Source organism: Chlorocebus sabaeus, chromosome 21 (genome assembly GCF_047675955.1).
Source record: "Chlorocebus sabaeus isolate Y175 chromosome 21, mChlSab1.0.hap1, whole genome shotgun sequence".
Classification (NCBI taxonomy): Eukaryota; Metazoa; Chordata; class Mammalia; order Primates; family Cercopithecidae; genus Chlorocebus; species Chlorocebus sabaeus.
In genome coordinates this window covers 122138153-122160067 of record NC_132924.1, presented here as the reverse complement: position 1 = coordinate 122160067, position 21915 = coordinate 122138153, and the positions used below count along the sequence as shown (strand labels likewise).

The window sequence follows — 21915 nt, the reverse complement described above, 5'->3', positions numbered from 1 at the left end:
TCTAAATTTCTAACTAAGGGACCTAGGGAGTCACGCCCTACAAACCATAAAAATCTCACCAGAAGGGTTTTATTTAACCCTATATACCAGCTTAGTTTCCAATGTGACTGTGGCATAACATTGCATGACAAAGAAGGAAATCAAAATATTTTATCCCCAAATATGCTTCTTTGCCATATATATATTTATATAAAAATATAGGGCTGGGCACAGTGGCTCATGCCTGTAATCCCAGCACTTTGGGAGGCCGAGGCATGTGGATCATGACGTCAAGAGTTTAAGAGCAGCCTGGCCAACATGGTGAATCCCAGAATCCCATCTCTACTAAGAATACAAAAATTAGCCCGGCGTGGTAGCACGTGCCTGTAATTCCAACTACTTGGGAGGCTGAGGCAGGAGAATCGCTTGAACCTGGGAGGCAGGGGTTGCAGTGAGCCGAGATCACACCACTGCACTCCAGCCGGGGCAACAGAGCAAGAGTCCGTCTCGAAAAACACCCAAAAAACAAACTATATATTTTTTATTTTATTTATTTATTTATTTAATTTTTCTTAGAGAGTCTCCCTCTGTCTTCCTCCGTCACCCAGGCTATAGTGTCATAGCACAATCTAGGCTCACTGCAACCTTCGTTTCCCAGGTTCAAGTAATCCTCCCACGTCTGCCTCCCAAATAGCTGAGATTAACGTCTTTGCCACTGTGCCGGCAAAGTTTTGTATTTTTTGTAGAGATGGGGTTTCGCCATGTTGCCCAGGCTGGTTTTCAACTCCTGGGCTCAGGCAATCCTCCTGCCTAAGCCTCCCGAAGTGCTGGGATTACAGACGTGGGCCACGGCACCCGGCCAGAGAATCTAGCACCTTTTAAGGTCTAAATAGGACATTTTTGCCATCTAAGGCCGGTCACTATGAGACATCCTAAGAACCTTGGTCTCCACAACTCCTTATCTTAACCCAGACACTCCTTTCTATGAACCTGGTCTTCCGATAACCAATTGCCAATCAGAAAATCGCTGAATCCTCCTATGACCTGTTAGCACCGCTTGGAGTTGTCCCGCCTTTCCTGACAGAACCAGTCATTTTCATTTGTTACTTTATTTAGCCTGACACCTTAAGCATGACTGGGACAGAATGCGAGGTTGATTTTCTGGGAACAATCGCCACCCTCTTCCTTGCCCTCTCTCTCCTTTCTGTCTCTCCCTGGTTGCCCCTTCTGTGTCTTCCCACCTCTCCCTTGTTTTTGCATCCCCGTGTTTCTCACGCCCTGTATCATGGTCTCCGTCTGTCTCCTCTCGCTCTGTCACAGTCTCCCGCGGGGGGCCGAGGGTGCCCGGCCCGCATCCCTGGGTGACCCTGAGTCCCCGCAGGCGGCCCCGAGACCGGGGTGGCTTCCGCATGGGGTCTCTGCCCGGGGCCGTTCTCTGCCAAGGAGGGAGCGTGGCCGCTCGGGGAGCCCAGAAGGTCCCTGGACCCACGGGGACCGGACGTGGTGGGCGGACCCCTCCTCCGCGTCCCCGAAGGGACAAACCCAGGGCCCCCACGGCCTCTGCGCCCCCGACAGAACAGACACCCACAGGCCACCGCGCGCCTCCCACCACCTATCCGGCCTCGCTGGATTCCCGGGACCCCCTCACGAACGAAGCCCTCGAGCTCATCCCTGACTCGGGGGCGGCTTTGGAAGGAACCGCACCGGACGCTCCCCTCTTGCTGCCTCTCAGTCTGGGTTTCTGTGGAGCGCGTCTCCCAGTCGCTGTCCCTACTCTCTCTCTCTCTCTGTTCCTGCTCTTTCCATGTTCACCTGCCCCTCCGTTTCCCCTCCCGTCAGCTCCCTCATCTGGTCTCCGACCGCCTCCCTCGCTTGCAGATCCCGGGAGTCCGAGGCTCCCTCAAACATCGGCGTTCTGTGGCCTGCGCGGAGGGTTCCCGGGCCCCTCCTCTGAGGACCGACCCCCCGGGCGGCGCCGCTCCTCCAGCCCGCAGGGGGCGCCATGGGGCGGAGCGGCCCCAGCCGTTGCCTGGCGCCGAGTCCCAGCATGCACGGCGCCCGGTCGGCGCTGCGTTGTGGGGCAATCCAGGCTGTGCCTGGGAGTCGGGTTGGGGCGGAGCGGAGGGGAGGCCGTGCCAGGCGGGGCCGGTTCGTGCGGAACCGCCATGGCCGAGCCGGCTTCGGTAAGAGGGGCCAATGGAGGATGCAGGACTGTCGAAACTCGGGTCCCTGTTGCAGCTGGAGTGGGGTCCGCGTCCAGGGAGTGGGGCGGCGGGGGCCTGGGTCAGGGGGTTGGCAGTGGCCCACGGACTGAACTCCGGGCCGGGCTGGAGAAGGCGCAGTCTTGCTGCGTGTGCTGTTCTGGAATTGACCTGGGCAAAAGCTGATCTGGCCAGGCTTGGCAGCGCGAGTCTGTGGCCCCGGCCACTCGGAAGGCTGAGGCGGGAGCAGTGCTTGAGCCCGGGAGCTCTGCGCTGTATATGCGCTGTGTCCATCGCGCGGTGCCTCCGAGTTCTGCATCTGTGTGGTGACCTCTCGGGAGCGGGGACCACCAGGTTCCCCAGGGAGGGGGAACCGGCCCAGCTCGGAAGCCAAGCAGAGCAAAACTCCCGTGCTGATCGTTAGTGGGATCGCGCCTGTGAATAGCCACTGCCGTCCAGCCTGGGCAACAGCCAGACCCCGTCTGTTTAATCAATAAATAAAAGTCGGTTTGGGAGAAAGAATCGGGTGGGAAAGATCTGTTTCTCGGCTTGTTGTCGGCTCAGATCAACAACGCTGTCCCTGCCTTCAGTGTCGGGACTCTGACTCTGAACCTCGGGGTCTCTCTGGGGTCCGTGCTCTCCTGCTGAAGGTAGTTTCAGAGAAGTACATCTGTGTTAAGCAGATGAGAAAAAGGAGAAGGAAAACTGGAACTGAGAGAAATTGGAGACTGCTCCCTCTAGGAAAGGACAGAAAACTTAAAATGAATTGGGTGGTTAGCGTAAATCGAATTTACCGTAAATGCTGTACTATTGTAATGGAAAATTTGAGCACCGGTTTTAGAGTTTGAAAGGCATATCCTGAGGCTTAATCCAGGAAACCCTGTTACATTCAGTTAAGTATAACCTTTTTATATGTGCAAGTTTTTCTTGTGCCCCCAATGAAATTTTATAGTCTTACGAATGTAATGCTCCTTGTTTATATTTGATTCTTCCCTTTTGCCTCCCACTCCTTTTCCCCAGCCTCCCTTGGCAAGTACAGATCCTTTTTGTACTTGATTTCTTCAAGCTGTGTTTCTGCAACCAGGCTTTCTTTTTTTCTCTCCTCTTTAAATGATTGGGAACCTCCTGGAATATTCCTCTCTGGGAAAGTTTGTGGTAGCTTTTCTTTGACTGTACATTTGAGTTCATAGAAAATGTGATAACAGTTTATTGGCTAATGTATTATTTGGGATAGGCAAGGAGAAATCGTTTTCTTGATTTTCCTTTCCACTGTAGCAGTTTAATGCTAATTGTAAATATGGTCATAAATGGGAATTTTATAGGTGGAAAACACATGGGTGGCTGGGCGTGGTGGCTCATGCCTGTAATCCCAGCACTTTGGGAGGCCAAGGCGGGCGGATCACCTGAGGTTGGGAGTTCGAGACCAACCTGACCAACATGGAGAAAGCCCGTCTCTACTAAAAATACAAAATTAGCCAGGCATGGTGGTGCATGCCTGTAATCCCAGCTACTGGGAACGCTGAGGCAGGAGAATCACTTGAACCCAGGAGGTAGAGGTTGCAGTGAGCCGACATCGTGCCATTGCACTCCAGCCTGGACAACAAGAGCAAAACTCCGTCTCAAAAACAAAACAAAACAACAACAACAAAAACACATGGGTGACGTACAAGAAAACTGTAGAGGATTTTGGTTTAAGTCGCATTATAAGAATAACAAGGCCGGGCACCGTGGCTCACGCTTGTAATCCCAGCACTTTGGGAGGCTGAGGTGGGCAGATCAACTGAGGTCAGGAGTTCCAGACTGACCAGGTCAACATGGCGAAATCCTGTCGCATGTAATCCCAACTACTCGGGAGGCTGAGACAGAAGAATCTGTTAAACCTGGGAGGTGGAGGTTGCAGTGAGCCAAGATCGTGCCACTGCACTCCAACCTGGGGACAGAGTGAGACTCCGCCTCAAAAAAAAATAAAAATAAAACAAGTTTGAACTTGTTTGTCATAATAGCTGATACTTCAGCTTTCAGGGCTTATGATAGTTTTGATGATAGAATTTTAGCTCTAAAACTTTTATCTCCAAAATCTTAAGTGTCAAATGTCAGGTCTCCTAGATTCCCTTATTGGGAGAATTGTAGTGCTTCTGACCAACATTTTCTAGACACTTGGGAAGAGCCTCAGCCATCTTTCAAAATGTCCAGTGCTTTTCTTGTAGGCTGTCATGTATATTTATAGCACAGAATCTGAAAGGAGTGAAAATGGAATTTTCAAAAGTTAACACATATTCTGTTGCTTCCCTATTGCCACAGCGGATCTGTTCTCAAACACCCAGGAAGAGCAGCCCTAGTTAGTTCAGTCCCTACTAGAGATTGTAGATTAATGGTCCACGAGCCAATCATGGCTTGCAGATATTTTGTTTGAAACACTCCTGTTAAAATTGTGAATTTTAGTTGCCAACATGAGTTCACATAAAATGATCTATGTTTCCAGTTTCTCTTTAAGAAAATGACACATCCCAGGCCGGGTGTGGTGTCTCACGCCTGTAGTCCCAGCACTTTGGGAGGCCGAGGTGGGTGGATCACCTGAGGTCAGGAGTTCAAGACCAGCCTGGCCAACATGGTGAAACCCTGTCTCTACTAAAAATACTGAAATTAGCCGGGCGTGGTTGCACATGCCTGTAATTCCAGCTACCACCAGGAGGCAGAGGCAGGAGGATTGCTTGAACACGGGAGGCAGAGGTTATAGTGAGCCGAGATTGCACCATTGCACTCCAGCCTGGGTGACAGAATGAGACTCCGTCTGTTGTAACTAAGTGAGTTATAGAGAAATGCCACACTTTGAGACAAATTATGGAGTCCTTTATTAGCCAGTGACCGAGAGACAGCGCTCAAAATTCTCTCGGCCCCGCGGAAGGGGCTACTTTTGTTTTTATACTGTGGTCTAAATGGGGGAGGGGGGAGTTTAGCTGAAGCAATTTTTACGGAAGCAGAACTGGCAAAAAGTTAAAAAAAAATTGGTTACAAAAACTATTACAAAAAATAAACAGTTCCAGGTGCAGGGGCTTAAACTATCACAAAGAGATAAATGCAGGGGCTTTGGGTGCCATCCACCGACCGCGTCCCCAGGAGCTGCTGGTGCAGCTTGCCTCATATCTTATCAGTAAGTGCATTCCTGGACGTGCTTTGAGTCAGTTTCCAATAGTTATGCCCTTAAGGGAGGGAGGTAAAGGGGCTATAAGTGAAGGAACTAAAATGGAGTGTGTCTGGCTCCCTCAGCTAAGAGAGAATCAGGTTAAAACAAGGTAGGCTATCACATGTCTACAAAAAAACAAACAAAAAACACATCTCAGTGTAAAACAAAGCTACAAACCCTGTAGAAGATGACACTGGAGAAAATCTTTAGAACCTAGGGCATGGTGGGAAGTTCCTAGATGTTGCACCACAAGCACAATCAATAAAGGGAAAAAAGGGATAAATTGGACATAATCAAAACTGAAAACTTTGGCTTTCTGAAGGATCCTATTAAGAGGGTGAAAAGATACGGACTGGGGTCAAAATTTGCAAACCACCTATCTGACAAAGGACTCCTATCTAGATTACATAAAGAGCTCAGCTAGGCAAGATGGCTCACGCCTATAATCCCAGCACTTTCAGAGCCTGAGGTAGGAGGACTGCTTGAGCCCCGGAGTTTCAGATTAGTCTACGCGACATAGCAAGACACCATCTCTATTTTAAAAATTAAGAATCTTCCTTGGACAGTTAAAAAAGATCCAATTAGAAAATGGGCAAAAAATATAAAGCGACATTTCACCAAAGAGAATATATGCATGGGAAAAAACACATAAAAAGATGTTTGGCCAGGCATGGTGGCTCACACCTGTAATCCCAGCACTTTGGGAGGCTGAGGCCAGCGGATCACAAGATCAGAAGATCGAGACCATCCTGGCTAACACGGTGAAACCCCGTCTCTACTAAAAATATAAAAAATTAGCCGGGCGTGGTGGCGTGCACCTGTGGCCCCAGCTACTGGGGAGGCTGAGGCAGGAGAATGGCGTGAACCCGGGAGGCGGAGCTTGCAGTGAACTGAGATCGTGCCACTGCACTCCAGCCTGGGCGACAGAGCAAGACTCTGTCTCAAAAAAAAAAAAAAAAAAAAAGATGTTTAACATCATTACTCATTAGGAAAAACCAAAATAAAACCACAGTTAGATATCACTATACACCTATTAGAACTGTTAAAAGTAGTGACATTGCCAAATGCTGGCGAGGGTGCTAAGAAATGCTGTCTTACAGATTGCTGGTAAGAATGTGAAATAGTGACGAAGCACAGTGGCTCAGGCCTGTAATCCCAGCACTTTGGGAGGTCGAAGTGGGCAGGTCACAAAGTCAGGAGTTCGAGACCAGCCTGACCAACATAGTGAAACCCCGTTTTTACTAAAAATACAAAAATTAGCTGCGCATGGTGGCACACCTGCAGTCCCAGCTGCTCAGGAGGCTGAGGCTGGACAATCACTTGATTCCAGGAGGTGGGGGTTGTGGTAAGCTGAGATCACACCACTGCACTCCAGCCTGGGCAACAGAGCGGTACTCCGTCTCAAAAAAAAAAAAAAAAAAAAGTAATGTAAAATGGCCCAGCCACTCTAGAATATAGTTTGGCACTTTCTTTGAAAACTAAACGTATACTTATCATATGACACAGCAGTTGTAGTCCTGGGCATTTATCCCAGAAAAATAAAAACATGTCCACCCCAAATCCTGTACATGATTGTCCATAACAGCTCTTTTGTTAATATCCAAAAAGTTAAAACCAAAATATTTCTCAGTAGGTGAATGGTTAATCAAACTGGTGCATCCATACCATGGAATACTACTCAGCAATAAAAAAGAAATGAAATACAGTCATGGGTTGCTCAACGACAAGAATGCGTTGTGAGAAACACATTGTTAGCCAATTTTGTGGTTGTGCAAACAGAGTGTGCTTCCAAAAACAGATGGTATAGCTTACTACGCACCTAGGGTATATAGTGTAGCTTATTTCTCCTAGGCTACAAACTTGTACAGCATGTTACTGTACTGAATACTGTAGGCAGTTGTAACACAATGATAAGTATTTGTGTATCTAAACATAAACGTACAGTAAACATGCAATATTATCACCTTATAGGACCACTGTTTTATATGTGGCCTCTCACCGAAGCATCATGTGGCACATGACTATATTGGTAAACATGACAACTTGGATGGATCTCAAGGACATTATGCTGAGAGAAAAAAGTCAATTTCAGAAGGTTGCATACCATGTGATTCCATTTATATAACTTTTTTTTTGTTTGTTTGTTTGTTTGAGACAGAGTGTCACTCTGTCTCCCAGGCTGGAGTGCAGTGGCACAGTCATGGCTCACTGCCATCTACGCCTCCCAGGTTCAAGCAATTCTCCTGCCTCAGCCTCCCGAGTAGCTGGTACTATAGGCATGTGCCACCATGCCCAGCTAACTTTTGTATTTTTAGTAGAGACGGGGTTTCACCATGTTGGCCAGGCTGGTCTCAAACTCCTGCCTGCCTTGGTCTCCCAAAGTACTGAGATTACAGACGTGAGCCACTGCACCCAGCCAACATTCCTGAAATGGCAGAATTGTGATGGATAATAGATTTGTGGGTGTGATTATAAAGGGTTGGAACAAGGGAGCTGTTTGTGGTGATGGGATGCAGTTGTCTCTCACTATCCTCAAGGAATGGGTTCCAGGACCCCTCACAGATACCAAAATCCATGGACGCTCAAGTGCCTTATATAAAATGGTAGAATTTACATATACCCTGTGCACATTTTCTTGTATATAAATTATCTCTCAATTGCTTATAATACCTAATACAACATAAATGCTATGTAAATAGTTATGCTGGATTTTTAAAATTTTGTAGTATATTTTATTATTGTGTTTTAAAATACGTTATTTAAATTTTTATTTTATTTTTTAATAGAGAAGAGGTCTTGCTATGTTGCTCAGGCTGGTCTCAAACGAGCTCAAGCACTCTTCCCACCTCAGCCTCCCAAAGTGCCGGGATTACCATACCTGGCTTTTATTTGTAAAGCAGTTTTGATCCAAAGTTGGTCGAATTTGTGAATGTGGAACCTGCGAATACAAAGGCTGACTGTAGTTGTGTTTTTTGATTGTAGTGGTGGTTACATGAGTGAGCACATGTGATGAAATAACAATTATATGCACACATTGTACCAATGTCAGTTTTTTTCCTTGTTTTGATATAGTACTATAATGTACAATATGACCTTTAGGGTAAACTGGGTGAAGGGTACGTGGAACCTTTTTAAAAATAATTATTTGGCCAGGTGCAGTGGCTCACGCCTATAATCCAGGCGTGCCACCACGCCCTGCTAATTTTTGTATTTTTAGTAGAGATGAGATTTTGCCATGTTGGCCAGATTGGTCTCTCGAACCAGGCATGGTGGCACACCCTGTAATCCCAGCTACTTGGGAGGCTGGGATAGGAGAATCAGTTGAACCTGGGAGTCAGACTTTGCAGTGAGCCGAGATTGCGCCACTGCACTGCAGCCTGGGCGTCAGAGTGAGACTCTATCTCAAAAAAAAAAAAAAAAAAAAAACCCAGGGTGGTTTTGAACTCCTGAACTTAAGCAGTCCTCCCGCCTCAGCCTCCCAAGTAGCTGGGACTATAGGCACACTTACAGGGAAGCCTTCTGTGCTGTTTTTGCAACATCTTGTGAATCTACATAATTATTTCAAAGTAAAACATTTTTCAAAAACTGACACATCCAACAATACTGGACCCAGTCTTCCACAGCAATAACTGGTTGCTGCTAAGTAAAGCATCCCTCTTTAGATGGTCTTTGTGTTCAAAGACCTGCTATTCATTCATTCATTCATTTTCTTTTTTTTTTTTTTGAGACGGAGTCTCGCTCTGTCGCCCAGGCTGGAGTGCAGTGGCCGGATCTCAGCTCACTGCAAGCTCCGCCTCCCGGGTTCACGCCATTCTCCTGCCTCAGCCTCCCGAGGAGCTGGGACTACAGGCGCTCGCCACCTCGCCCGGCTAGTTTTTTGTATTTTTTAGTAGAGACGGGGTTTCACCGTGTTAGCCAGTATGGTCTCGATCTCCTGACCTCGTGATCCACCCATCTCGGCCTCCCAAAGTGCTGGGATTACAGGCTTGAGCCACCGCGCCCGGCCCATTCATTCATTTTCGTTTATTTTTATTATTTTTGAGACAGTCTCACTCTATAGCACAGGCTGGAGTGCAGTGGCAGGATCTCCACTCACTGCAACCTCTGCCTTCCAGGTTCAAACAATTCTCCTGCCTCAGCCTCCCGAGTAGCTGGTACTACAGGAACGTGCCATCACGCCCAGCTAATTTTGTTATTTTTAGTAGAGATGAGGTTTTGCCATGTTGGCCAGGCTGATCTCTTGAACTCCTGACCTTAGGTGATCCACTCACTTTGGCCTCTCAAAGTGCTGGGATTACAGGCATGAGCGACCACGCCCGGCCCGTTCATTCATTTTACTTGGCTTCAATAGACATTTGTGACCCCTTTGTTGTTTATTATATAATATGGCACCATCTAGAAATAATTAACATGTTTTCTTTCTGTATCTCAATAAAGTAATGGATATTGAAAAACAAAGTAGCCGTAAAGTAAAAATGTATGTGTATACTATTTGTGATTCCAGGTAACTGTGACATTTGATGATGTGGCCTTATATTTTTCGGAACAAGAGTGGGAGATCCTGGAGAAGTGGCAGAAGCAAATGTATAAGCAAGAGATGAAGACCAATTACCAGACCCTTGATTCCCTGGGTAAGATGGGCTTCTAAGGAATCACGTTTTAGGAACCAACCTAATAGTGCCAGGCTTCCTTCCCTGTATGAGCCGTGGGCTGGTTGAAAATGATACTGGGCCCAGTTTACATTCATAATGTCTCTTCCCTTTCCTATAATGGCCTGGAAATATGAAATTCCTTTTTATCCAGTGGTATCTTTGCCTTCAGTATTATTAATATTCTGAATTCTCTGTCTCCCACCTTAACCCTCTTCCATTTCTCCCACAATTAGAATTAGTAATCTAATTGCCCCTGTTTTTTAAAAAAGTGTATTCTTTTATTTCTTTAATATTTTCATGCTTCCTTATCGTGTTGCCTGAATAAGACGAATTTCTCATCTTAAACCTGGCCTCATTAAAACCATTTCTGCTGGTATCACTGTAATAAGTGATCTCAGTCTAGCCTAAAGGACTCATTCCCTGTTTGTTGTGTGAGATATGAATGACAAGAGTCAACCATGTGAAATTAGGGGGAAGAGAATTTTAAGCAGAGAAAAACTAGGGCAAAGGCCCCAGGATAGGAGTGTCTGGGCTCAGTTTGTTGGGACCCACACTGAGCCTGTGGTAGGACATGCACAGAGGGCTGGTGAGAAAGTGATGCCGAGGCAGGAAGGGCCCCATAGGACAAGATAAGGAGTTGGATTTTATTCCTAACACAAGGGGAAGATTATGGGGGGATTTAAACAGAGGGGAGTGATTTACTTTTAAAATGGTTACTTGGGTTGCTATGTGGAGAATGAATCATAGTGGATAGCAGTGAAAGGAGAGAGACTAACCAAGAGTGTTGGCCGTTCTGGTGCAATTTCATGGCAGCTGAACCAGGTAGGTAGTAATTAAGACAGAAGAAGGTGGTCTCCAGATAGGCTTTGGAGGCAGAATCCCAGATTTTGCTGATGGATTGGATGTGGAAAAAAGAATCAACTCCTCAATTTTTGGTTTGAGTATCCTGATGGCGAGTGGCTTTGTTCACCAACAGCAGGAAGGGTCGGGAGGTCGCACATTTGGGCCACATTACATCTGAGATGCTCATAGACATTTCCATGGAAACATAAAGTATGTGAAACTGGAATTCCATGTTAAGGTCAGGACTGGATTTACAGAATTGGAAGACGTTATAGTGATGGTTTTTTAAACTATGGGGCTGGTTTGGGATCATCTAGGGAGAATGCGTAGACAGAACAGAAAGAGACCTGGGACAGGCCCTCATTTAGAGGCTAACCTGAGGACACTGAGGCCCAGTAGCCAGCAGGGTGGGACAGATGAGAGCTGTGTGCTGATCCAGTGTTGTTTTGAGGTATCACAATTAGGGTCCTTGAACTTGGAAAATTTAGCCTGATTTTTCCAAATTTCAAAAATCAAATGGTATTACCTGCCAATGATTTTCTGTATAGAACATCCAGATCCAGGCCTCAGATCTTAGGATTTAGCAGATTTGGGCTCAGGCCCAGGGATCTACATTTTTCACAAGTATTTGAGGTGCTGCTAATGGTGGTGGTACCCACTTCGGAGAAGAAGCCTTGATGTGAGGGGTGAGCTGTAGCAGACACCACGAAAAGCTCAGAGGAAGAGGCTTCCTGCTGCCTAGTCTGAAGACCCTGTACTGATTTATGAAAACCCTTTTTTTTTTTTTTTTGACGGAGTCTCACTCTGTCACCCAGGCTGTAGTGCAATGGCATGATCTCGGCTCACTGTAACCTCAGTCTCCCAGGTTCAAGCTATTCTCCTGCCTCAGCCTCCTGAGTAGCTGAGATTACAGGCACATACCACCACACCAGCTAATTTTTATATTTTTAGTAGAGACAGGGTTTCACCATGTTGGCCAGGGTGGTCTTGAATTCCTGACCTCAGGTGATCTGCCCGCCTCGGCCTCCCAAAGTGCTGGGTCTACAAGCGTGAGCCACCGCACCCGGCAAAAACCCTTCTTTTAGGCTTACACCACTAGACTGCATTACTCTCTACCTCTTAATCATTGTTATTTAACAACCTCCTGTTTCTATCACTTCACTGATCAAAAATGTTGGTACCTCGATATTCACCAGGTGTGGTAGCTCACGCCTATAATCCCAATAATTTGGGAGGCTGAGACCAGTGCACTGGCCACTGCACTCCAGCCTGGGCGACAGAGCCAGACTCCGTCTCAAAAAAAATAAAAAAATAAAAAATAAATAATAATTTTTTTAAATAATTTTTTTTGAGACGGAATCTCGGTCTGTTGCCCAGGCTGCGGTGCAGAGGCACGATCTCTACTCACTGCAGCCTCCATCTCCCAGGTTCAAGTGATTCTCGCATTCAGTCCCCGAGTAGCTGGTTTTACAGGCATGTGCTACCACACCCAGCTAATTTTTGTATTTTTAGTAGAGACGGAGTTTGCCATGCCAGGCTGGTCTCTAACTCCTGACCTCAAGAGATCTGCCTGCCTTGGCCTCCCAAAGTGCTGGGATTACAGGCATGAGCCACTACGCCTGGCCAAAAATATTATTTAAGTATGCAGTTAACTTAAAGTCTGTGTGGACTCTATTTGCAGGGTATGCTTTTTCCAAGCCAGATTTGATCACATGGATGGAACAAGGGAGAATGCTGTTCATCAGCGAACAGGGATGCTTAGATAAAACAAGAAGGACAACTAGCCCTCCTACTGATGAACAGTTGGACATGAAGGATACTGGAAAGTTGCCATGTTTTGGTGAGTAAGATGGATTTAAAGTCATGAATTATTTAATTTTCCTAGCCTTGTTTCTTGAATCTTTCTTTTTGGATACCTGGCTAGATCTAGTCAATAAGAAAAGTTGTTTTGATGGAGAGTGTTAGTTTTCTTCACTCAAGAGGGTAGCAAATGTGGCCAGGCGCGGTGGCTCACGCCTGTAATCTCAGCACTTCGGGAGGCTGAGAGGATGGATCACCTGAGGTCAGGAGTTCCAGACCAGCTTGGCCAACATGGTAAAACCCCATCTCTACCAAAAATACAAAAAAATTAGCCAGGTGTGGTGGCGGGCATCTGCAATCCCAGCTACTCTGGGGGCTGAGGCAGGAGAATTGCTTGAACCTGGGAGGAGGAGGTTGTGGTGAGCCAAGGTCGTGCCATTGCACTACAGGCTGGGTGACAGAGCGAGCCTCCATCTCAAAAAAAAAAAAAAGAAAAGAAAAAAAAAGAAAAAAGAGGGTAGCAAATGTGAGACTGTATTACGTATTACTTTCATACAGAAAGAAGTTTTATATACACATATATATAATTTTTTTTTTTTTTTTAAGACAGAGTCTTGCTCTGTCACTCAGGGTGGAGCCCAACAGTGCAATCTCAGTTCACTGCAACCTCTGCCTCCCGGGTTCCAGGGATTCTCCTGCCTCAGCCTCCAGACTAGCTGGGACTACAGGTGTCTGCCACCACACCTGGCTAATTTTTTTGTGTTTTAAGTAGAGAAGGAGTTTCACCATATTGGCCAAGCTGGTCTCGAACTCCTGACCTTGTGATCCATCCAATTCGGCCTCCCAAAGTGCTGGGATTACAGATGTGAGCCACCGTGCCTGATACCCGGCTAATTTTTAAATATTTTTAGTAGAGATGGTGTTTCACTATATTGGCCAGGCTGATCTCGAACTCCCGACCTCAAGTGATCCACCCGTTTGCTCTTCCAAAGTGCTGGGATTATAGACATGAGCCACCATGCCTGGTATGGTGATATATGTTATTTAAAAAAAAAACAAATCCTGGGAAGAAGATGACAATTCCTGTAAAAGTAAGGGATGGCCGGGTGTGATGGCTCATGCTTGTAATCCTAGCACCTTGGGAGGTCAAAGCAGGTGGATCACCTGAGGTCAGGGGTTCGAGATCAGTCCAGCCAACATGGTGAAACCCCCTCTCTACTAAAAATACAAAAATTAGCTGGGGGTGGTGGCGCGTGCTACTTGGGAGGCTGAGGCAGGAGAATTGCTGGAATGCAGGAGGCAGAGTTTGCAGTGAGCCCAGATTGCACCACTGCACTCCAGCCTGGGTGACAGAGTGAGACTCTGTCTCGAAAAAAAAAAAAGAAAAGAGCAAGGGATCCATTCGTCAAAACCCTGAGAGGAAAAACCACCTCCTTGTCACACTGCCATGTCCATTTGAATATACAGAAATGAAAAACCCTCTAATTTTCTACAAAATATTTTTTTATTGTACAGAACTTTAAAACTTGGGTTAAAACTCCTTTTGAGGCCGGATGCAGTGGCTCACGCCTGTAATCCCAGCACTTTGGGAGGCCGAGGCGGGCGGATCACAAGGTCAGGAGATCGAGACCATCCTGGCTAACATGGTGAAACCCTGTCTCTACTAAAAAAATACAAAAAATTAGCCGGGCTTGGTGGCAGGCGCCTGTAGTCCCAGCTACTCGGGAGGCTGAGGCAGGAGAATGGCGTTAACCCAGGAGGCAGAGTTTGCAGTGAGCCGAGATTGCACCACTGCACCTCCACCCTGGGCGGCAGAGTGAGACTCCGTCTCAAAAAACAAAAACAAAAAACAAACAAACAAAAAAAAAAACAACTCCTTTTGAATTCCTTATAACATAAAGGAATATTTCACTTTTTTTTTTTTTTTTTTTGACGGAGTCTCGCTCTGTCGCCCAGGCTGGAGCACAGTGGCACAATCTCGGCTCACTGCAACTTCTGCCACCTGGGTTCAAGCAATTCTCCTGCCTCAGCCTCCCAAGTAGCTGGAACTACAGGCACGTGCCACCACGCCCGGCTAATTTTTTTGTATTTTTGGTAGAGACGGGATTTCACCGTGTTAGCCAGGATGGTCTTGATCTCCTGATCTCGTGATCTACCCGCCTCAGCCTCCCAAAGTGCTGGGATTACAGGTGTGAGCCATTGCATCCAGTCAGTATTTCACTTTTTATACTGCATGAATGCTTTCCTTTTTTTTTTTTTTTTTTTTTTTGAGACAGAGTCTCACGCTGTCGCCCAGGCTGGAGTGCAGTGGCACCGTGTGGGCTCACTGCAACCTCCATCTCCTGGGTTCAAGCAATTTTCCTGCCTCAGCCTCCTGAGTAGCTGGGATTACAGGCGCCCACAACCATGCCTGGCTGGTTTTTACATTTTTAGTAGAGACAGGGTTTCACCATGTTGGCCAGGCTGGTCTTGAATTTCTGACCTCAGGTGATCCACCCACCTCAGCCTCCCAAAGTGCTGGGATTACAGACATGAGCCACTGTGCCCAGCTGCGTGAATGCTTTTCTAAGTTCTTGGGAGTCAAGGAGTCCTCTGAAGAAGGAGACTTTGAGCCCAGGAAGTGTGTCCAAGCCCCAACAACAGGATAAAAGAATTCCCTGTTCAGGCACGGTGACTCACACTTGTAATCCCAGAACTTTGGGAGGCTGAGGACGGATCACATGAGGTCAGGAGTTTGAGACCAGCCTGGACAACATTGTGAAACCCGTTTCTACTGAAAATACAAAAATTAGTTATGCGTGGTGGCAGGCACATTATTCCAGCTACTCAGGAGGCTGAGGCAGGAGAATTGGTTGAGCCCTGGAGGCGGAGGTTGCAGTGAGCCAAGATTGCACCATTGCACTCCAGCCTGGGTGACAGAGCGAGACTCCGTCTCAAAAAAAAAAAAAAGTAAAGTAAATAAAGAATTCTCAAGAGTTTCATTTCACTGCCACCGTCCATTCATTCATCTAACCAATACTGAGTGCCTACCACAGTCACAGGAGTATGTTAAATATTACTTTAGGCGAGGGCAAAATCTTTATATAATGTATGTGTATGTATACATATGAATAAAACAATTGTTATACTCTAGATGTCGATCGTCTTACTGACATGGCAATTAAGTTAGCCAATTATATTGAACTATACATAGTTGAATTAGTCAACTATAAAATAAGGTTGCGGCTGGACGCAGTGGCTCATGCCTATAATCCCAGCACTTTAGGAGGCCGAGACAGGCGGATCGCGAGGTCAGGAGATTGAGACCATCCTGGCTAACACAGTGAGACCCCGTCTCTACTAAAATACAAAAAAAATTAGCCGGGCATGGTGGCAGGCGCCTGTAGTCCCAGCTACTCGGGAGGCTGAGGCAGGAGAATGGTGTGAACCCAGGAGGCGGAGCTTGTAGTGAGCCAAGATCGTGCCACTGCACTCCAGCCTGGGCGATAGAGCGAGACTCCGTCTCAAAAAAAAAAAAAAAAAGGTTGCATATGAGTTAATAAAAGTGTAAGTAATCCCTACTTCAGTGCTATAGGGATTTAGAGGAGAGGAGCGGGGGAAAGACAGCAATATCCCAGGAGGACTCTAAAAAGAATTAAGATATAAATAGCAAAAAATAGGCAGATTTGGTTAGAAAAGAAGAATCAGTAGGGGTCATACATAAACTGAAGCTCAACGGTAGGAACAAATCCATCACATTTAGAAAACAGAGAAGACTAGGCCGGTGCCATGGCTCATGCCTGTAATCCCAGCACTTTGGGAGACTGAGGCGGGTGGATCACGAGGTCAAGAGATCGAGACCATCCTGGCTAACATGGTGAAACCCCCGTCTCTACTAAAAATACAAAAATTAGCTGGGCATGGTGGCAGCCGCCTATAGTCCCAGCTACTCAGAAGGGTGAGACAGAAGAATCGCTTGAACCTGGGAAGCAGAGGTTGCAGTGAGCCGAGATTGCTCCATTGCACTCCAGCCTGGCGACAGAGCGAGACTCCATCTCAAAAAAACAAAACAAAACAAAAAAAAACAGAGAACACACCAACCTGCCTGTAGTTGAATGTTACTCTTGGGACATAGTGGGACATGGCAGGAAAAACCTATATTAGTGTTAGATGATCTGAGGCCAGGATTGCCAAGGTGGAAAGTTTGACTTCATCCTATAGAATGGGAGGAGCTTGGAAAGTTGTTTTTTTTTTTTTTTTTTTTAAGATGGAGTCTTGCTCTGTCGCGAGACTGGAGTGCAGTAGTGCAATCTCAGCTCACTGCAACTTCCACCTCCTGGATTCAAATGATTCCCCTGCCTCAGCCTCCCAAGTAGCTGGGACTACAGGCGCACCCCACCACGCCGGGCTAATTTTTTGTATTTTAGTAGAGATAGGGTTTTCCCGTGTTGGCCAGGATGACCTCCATCTCCTGACCTCGTGATCCGCCTGCCTCAGCCTCCCAAAGTGCTGGGATTACAGGCGTGAGCCACTGCGCCCAGTCGTGGAAAGATTTTTGAGTACCAAAGAGTTAACAACTTTGGTAGCTATTCCTAAAAATAAATGTTGTTCCCTTAATACAAGGTGGTGCTTAGCCAACAATCACAGCTGCTCCTCTGCCTGGGTTAAATAGTAAAAGCATGTTTTTAGGAAGATTTAACTTCCAGTGATGTGGAAGGGGATTCAGGGTAAATATACTTTTATCACAATCCAGGCAAAAAGTATTAGTGTTAACTTACTAAATCATATGATCATGTTGAAAATATCACCTGTGGGCCGGGCGCGGTGGCTCAAGCCTGTAATCCCAGCACTTTGGGAGGCCGAGACGGGCGGATCACGAGGTCAGGAAATCGAGACCATCCTGGCTAACCCGGTGAAACCCCGTCTCTACTTAAAAAAATACAAAAAACTAGCCGGGCGAGGTGGCGGGCGCCTATAGTCCCAGCTACTCGGGAGGCTGAGGCAGGAGAATGGCGTAAACCCGGGAGGCAGAGCTTGCAGTGAGCTGAGAGCCGGCCACTGCACTCCAGCCTGGGCGGCAGAGCCAGACTCCGTCTCAAAAAAAAAAAGAAAGAAAGAAAATATCACCTGTGTTGTCCTTAAGGTGACCACAGAGCCCAAGGAGAGTCCTCTGGGGGCAGTGTCACTCGAGTTTCCTCCCAGGTTAAGAGATTTAAAAATGCCAACATGGTGAAACCCTGGATCTACTAAAAATACAAAAATTAGCCAGCCGTGGTGGTGGGCACCTGTAGGCGGAGAGTTTGCTCAGGTGCAGTGGCTCGTGCCTGTAATCCCAGCACTTTGTGAGGCTGAGGCAGGAGGATCAGTTGAAGCCAGGAGTTTGAGACTAGCCTGGGCAACATAGCAAGACCCCATCTCTACAAAAAATAAAAAAGTTAGCTGGGCATGATGGCACGTGCCTGTAGTCCCAGCTACTTGGAGGTAGGGGCTACCGTTGGAGGATCACTTGAGCCCTGGAGGCCAAGGCTGCAGTGAGATGTGATCATGCCACTGCACTGTAGCCTGGGCAACATATTTAAATAAATAAAGGGGAGAGAGTTCTATTATCCAGTTCAACAAGATTTTGGAGGAAAAGCAATTCTGAAATATAATGGCTTAAGTGAATGTCTGCAATGGTCCTTTCCAGATCTAGTGGGTAATAATGATAACTCAGGTTCCTCTATTTCTTGTCATCGTCTTTTACTTTGGGAACAGTAGTGATTATGCTATATAAATATATCATTCTTGGCCGGGCACGGTGGCTCACGCCTGTAATCCCAGCACTTTGGGAGGCTGAGGCGGTTGGATCACGAGGTCAGGAGATCGAGACCATCCTGGCTAACATGGTGAAACCCCATCTCTAAAACTACAAAAAATTAGCTAGGCGCTGTGGCGGGCGCCTGTAGTTCCAGTCACTTGGGAGGCTGAGGCAGGAGAATGGCGTGAACCCGGGAGGTGGAGCTTGCAGTGAGCTGAGATCGCGTCACTGCACTCCAGCCCGGGCGACAGAGAGAGACTCCGTCTCAAAAAAAAAAATTAGCCGTGCATGGCGGCACACGCTTATAATTCCAGCTACTCGGAAGGCTGAGGCAGGAGAATTGCTTCAACCTGGGAGGTGGAGGTTGCAGTGAGCCAAGATTGCGCCACTGCACTCCAGCCTGGGCAACAGAGCGACACTCTATCACAAATAATAATAAAATAAAATAATTTTTAAAAGTTTAAAAGGCAGCCCTAGAACCCAATTATAGGGTAGACATATCACTGATGAGAGTGATACTTCTTTCCGCTCCAGATCACGAAGGAACTCTCAGGACAAAAGAAGAGGATTGCCGTTTAAATGGTCCTCAAAAACAGGACTTGGGTGCTGCCTTACCAGGGAAGGAGAGAAAGATTTTATCAGCTCGAAGAGCCACCTTCCAGTCTCCAAGTCTCCAAGAAACAGAGATTCCAAATAAAAAAGTCAGCATCACAGCATCTGATCCAGACAAGAAAGACCTGCGGCATAAGCCTCGGGAGACCCCAGGGCGCTTAGAAATTCCCACAGGGCCAAGATGCTATTCCTGCTATGTCTGTAGGAAAGTCTTCCAAGTAAGGAGGGATTTGCTAAAGCACAAACGGAGCCACTCCAAGAGCCAGCTCTGCAGATATCCAAAGTACAGAAACACGTCCAGAGGGAAGTCCGACCTCAGGCGGACACAGAGGCTCGTGTGTCAGAAGAAGCGGTTCCAGTGCAGTGAGTGTGAGAAGAGCTACTTCCTGAAGGGCAGCCTCGTCACTCATCAGGTTGTCCACACCGGCCAGCGGCCCTACCCGTGCCCTGAGTGCGACAAGACCTTCCGGTACAGGGCCAACCTGAAGAAGCACCTGTGTCTGCACCGCGGGGAGCGGCCGTTCTGCTGCGGGGAGTGCGGCCGGGCCTTCGTGCAGCAGTGCGAGCTCACAGAGCACCTGCGGCTGCACAGCGGAGAGAAGCCCTTCCAGTGTCCGCAGTGTGACCGGTGCTTCCGCCTGAAGAGGGGCATGAAGGTCCATCTGTCCCAGCACAGCGGGAAGAGGCCCTTCCACTGTCCCGAGTGTGGCCGGAGCTTCTCCCGGAAGGCTGCCCTGAAGACCCACCAGAGGACGCACAGCGAGGAAAAGCCGTTTTCTTGTGATGAATGCGGCAGGAAATTCATCTACAAGATTAAGCTGGACGAGCACATCAGAGTTCACACGGGAGAGAAGCCCTTTTCGTGTCCCGAGTGTAACAAAAGTTTCCGCCTCAAGAGAAGCCTGAAAGCCCACGGGTTGCAGCACAGTGGGAAGAGGCCTTTCCAGTGCCCGGAGTGCAGCAGGGGCTTCTTCTGGAGGAACGCCATGCGCGCCCACCAGCGCCTGCACAGCGAGCAGAAGCCCTTCCCCTGCGCCGAGTGCGGCAAGCGCTTCACGCGGCCCTCCAAGCTCGCCTGCCACACCAGAGTCCACGACAGGCAGAAGGAGTTTCCCTGCGGTGAGTGCAAAAAGACCTTTTCTCAGCAGTCGCGGCTCACGCAGCACCTGAAGGTCCACACCACGGAAAAGCCGTTCTCCTGCGCCGAGTGCGGCCGCAGTTTCCGCCGGCGCGCGCATCTCACAGAGCACACGAGGCTTCACAGTGGCGAGGAGCCCTTCCAGTGTCCCGAGTGCGACAAGAGCTTCTCCTGGAAGGCCTCCATGAAGTTCCACCAGCGGATGCACAGGGACGAGAAGCCCTTCGCGTGCGGTGAGTGCGGCAAGACCTACACGCATCAGTCTCAGCTCACCGAGCACCTGAGGCTGCACAGCGGCGAGAAGCCCTACCAGTGTCCCGAATGCCAGAAGACATTCCGCCTCAAGGGAAATCTGAAAAGCCACCTGCTGCAGCACAGTGGTCAAAAGCCGTTCTCTTGTGTGATGTGTGGCAAAAGTTTCACTCAACAGTACCGGCTTACAGAACACATTCGAGTCCACAGCGGGGAGAAGCCCTTCCAGTGTCCGGAGTGTGACAAGAGCTACTGCATCAGGGGCAGCTTGAAGGTCCACTTGTATACGCACAGTGGAGAGAGGCCCTTCCAGTGTCCTGAGTGTGGCAAAGGCTTCCTCCAGAAGAGAAGCCTGAAGGCCCATCTGTGCCTTCACAGTGGGGAGAGGCCTTTTTCTTGTGATGAGTGTGGAAGGAGCTTCACGTACGTGGGGGCGCTCAAGACCCACGTTGCAGTGCATGCCAAGGAGAAGCCCTCCAGCCTCTAGGTCAGGCCATGCGGTAGTCAGGCAACCACAGCTTTCAGGTGGTGCCAGCAGCTCTGTTGGCTCGAGTTGAGGCAGGTTGAAGGATTCACAGGGTAAGATGGGGCACAGTGGCTCCCGCCTGTAATCCCAGCACTTTGGGAGGCCCAGGAGGGAGGATCGCTTGAGCCCAGGAGTTTGAGACCAGCCTGGGCAATATTGCAAGATTCCCTCTCTACAAAAAATACGAAAGTCAGCCAGGTGTTATGGTGCATGCTTGTGGTCCCAGCTACTTTGGGAGGCTGAGGCAGGAGGATCGCTTGAGCCCAGGAGGTAGAGGCTGCAGTGAGCCATGCTCACACCACTGCACTGTAGCCTGGGTGACACAGCAAGACCTTGTCTCACCAAAAAAAAAAAAAAAAAAATCACAAAATACTGGCTATAGACACACTGGCTGGATGTGTGGTCTGCGGAACCTGATAGCTCCTTGACAAAAGTTGCAAATAATCCGGTCAAAGACAGTCAAAGAGACATCTCCCTCAATAATCCTCATAGGAAAGACCTGCCAGTCATGGAGGAAACATTTATACTGATCTGCTAGTCCAACAGATCTCTTCAGTGTCATCCGATAATCCCTTCATTAAATTCAGAAACTACAGCCTGAGCGAAGATATGTTACAGGCAGGAACATACTCCTCAGTCAGCTTTTCCATTACCAGGCCATTTTACTTAAATCTGTATTAAAGCCTTCAGTTTTCTCTCATAGTGGATTTTCATTTTCTGTCAGATGGTGAGAGGGCATCTGCTTCTTGGAATGTTTCCATAATGCTAAAAATAAATGTCTTCCACTATCTCGTTTGTTAAAACGATTACCCATGTGTTCTTTCCTTCTGAATTTTACTTAAATCACCTAAAAATCCACCATTGTGAGTAACAGGCAGTGTTATTTATCTAACCCCCCTACATTTTTGACAGTGTTACGTCAGTTCTCAAAGAACTGTACTTAACAGGGTCT

The 21915-nt window shown here is 47.7% G+C and overlaps 1 protein-coding gene across 1 annotated transcript; it reads left to right on the top strand.

The window, feature by feature from the left end:
• Positions 1 to 567: 567 nt before the first annotated feature.
• On the top strand, positions 568 to 21768 carry ZNF425 (zinc finger protein 425). Its single transcript, XM_007983356.3, has 4 exons — positions 568 to 2162; positions 9869 to 9995; positions 12541 to 12699; positions 18970 to 21768. The coding sequence occupies exons 1-4, from the start codon at positions 1389 to 1391 to the stop codon at positions 20922 to 20924; spliced, it is 3015 nt and encodes a 1004-aa protein (XP_007981547.3). The 5' UTR covers positions 568 to 1388; the 3' UTR covers positions 20925 to 21768.
• Positions 21769 to 21915: the final 147 nt, after the last annotated feature.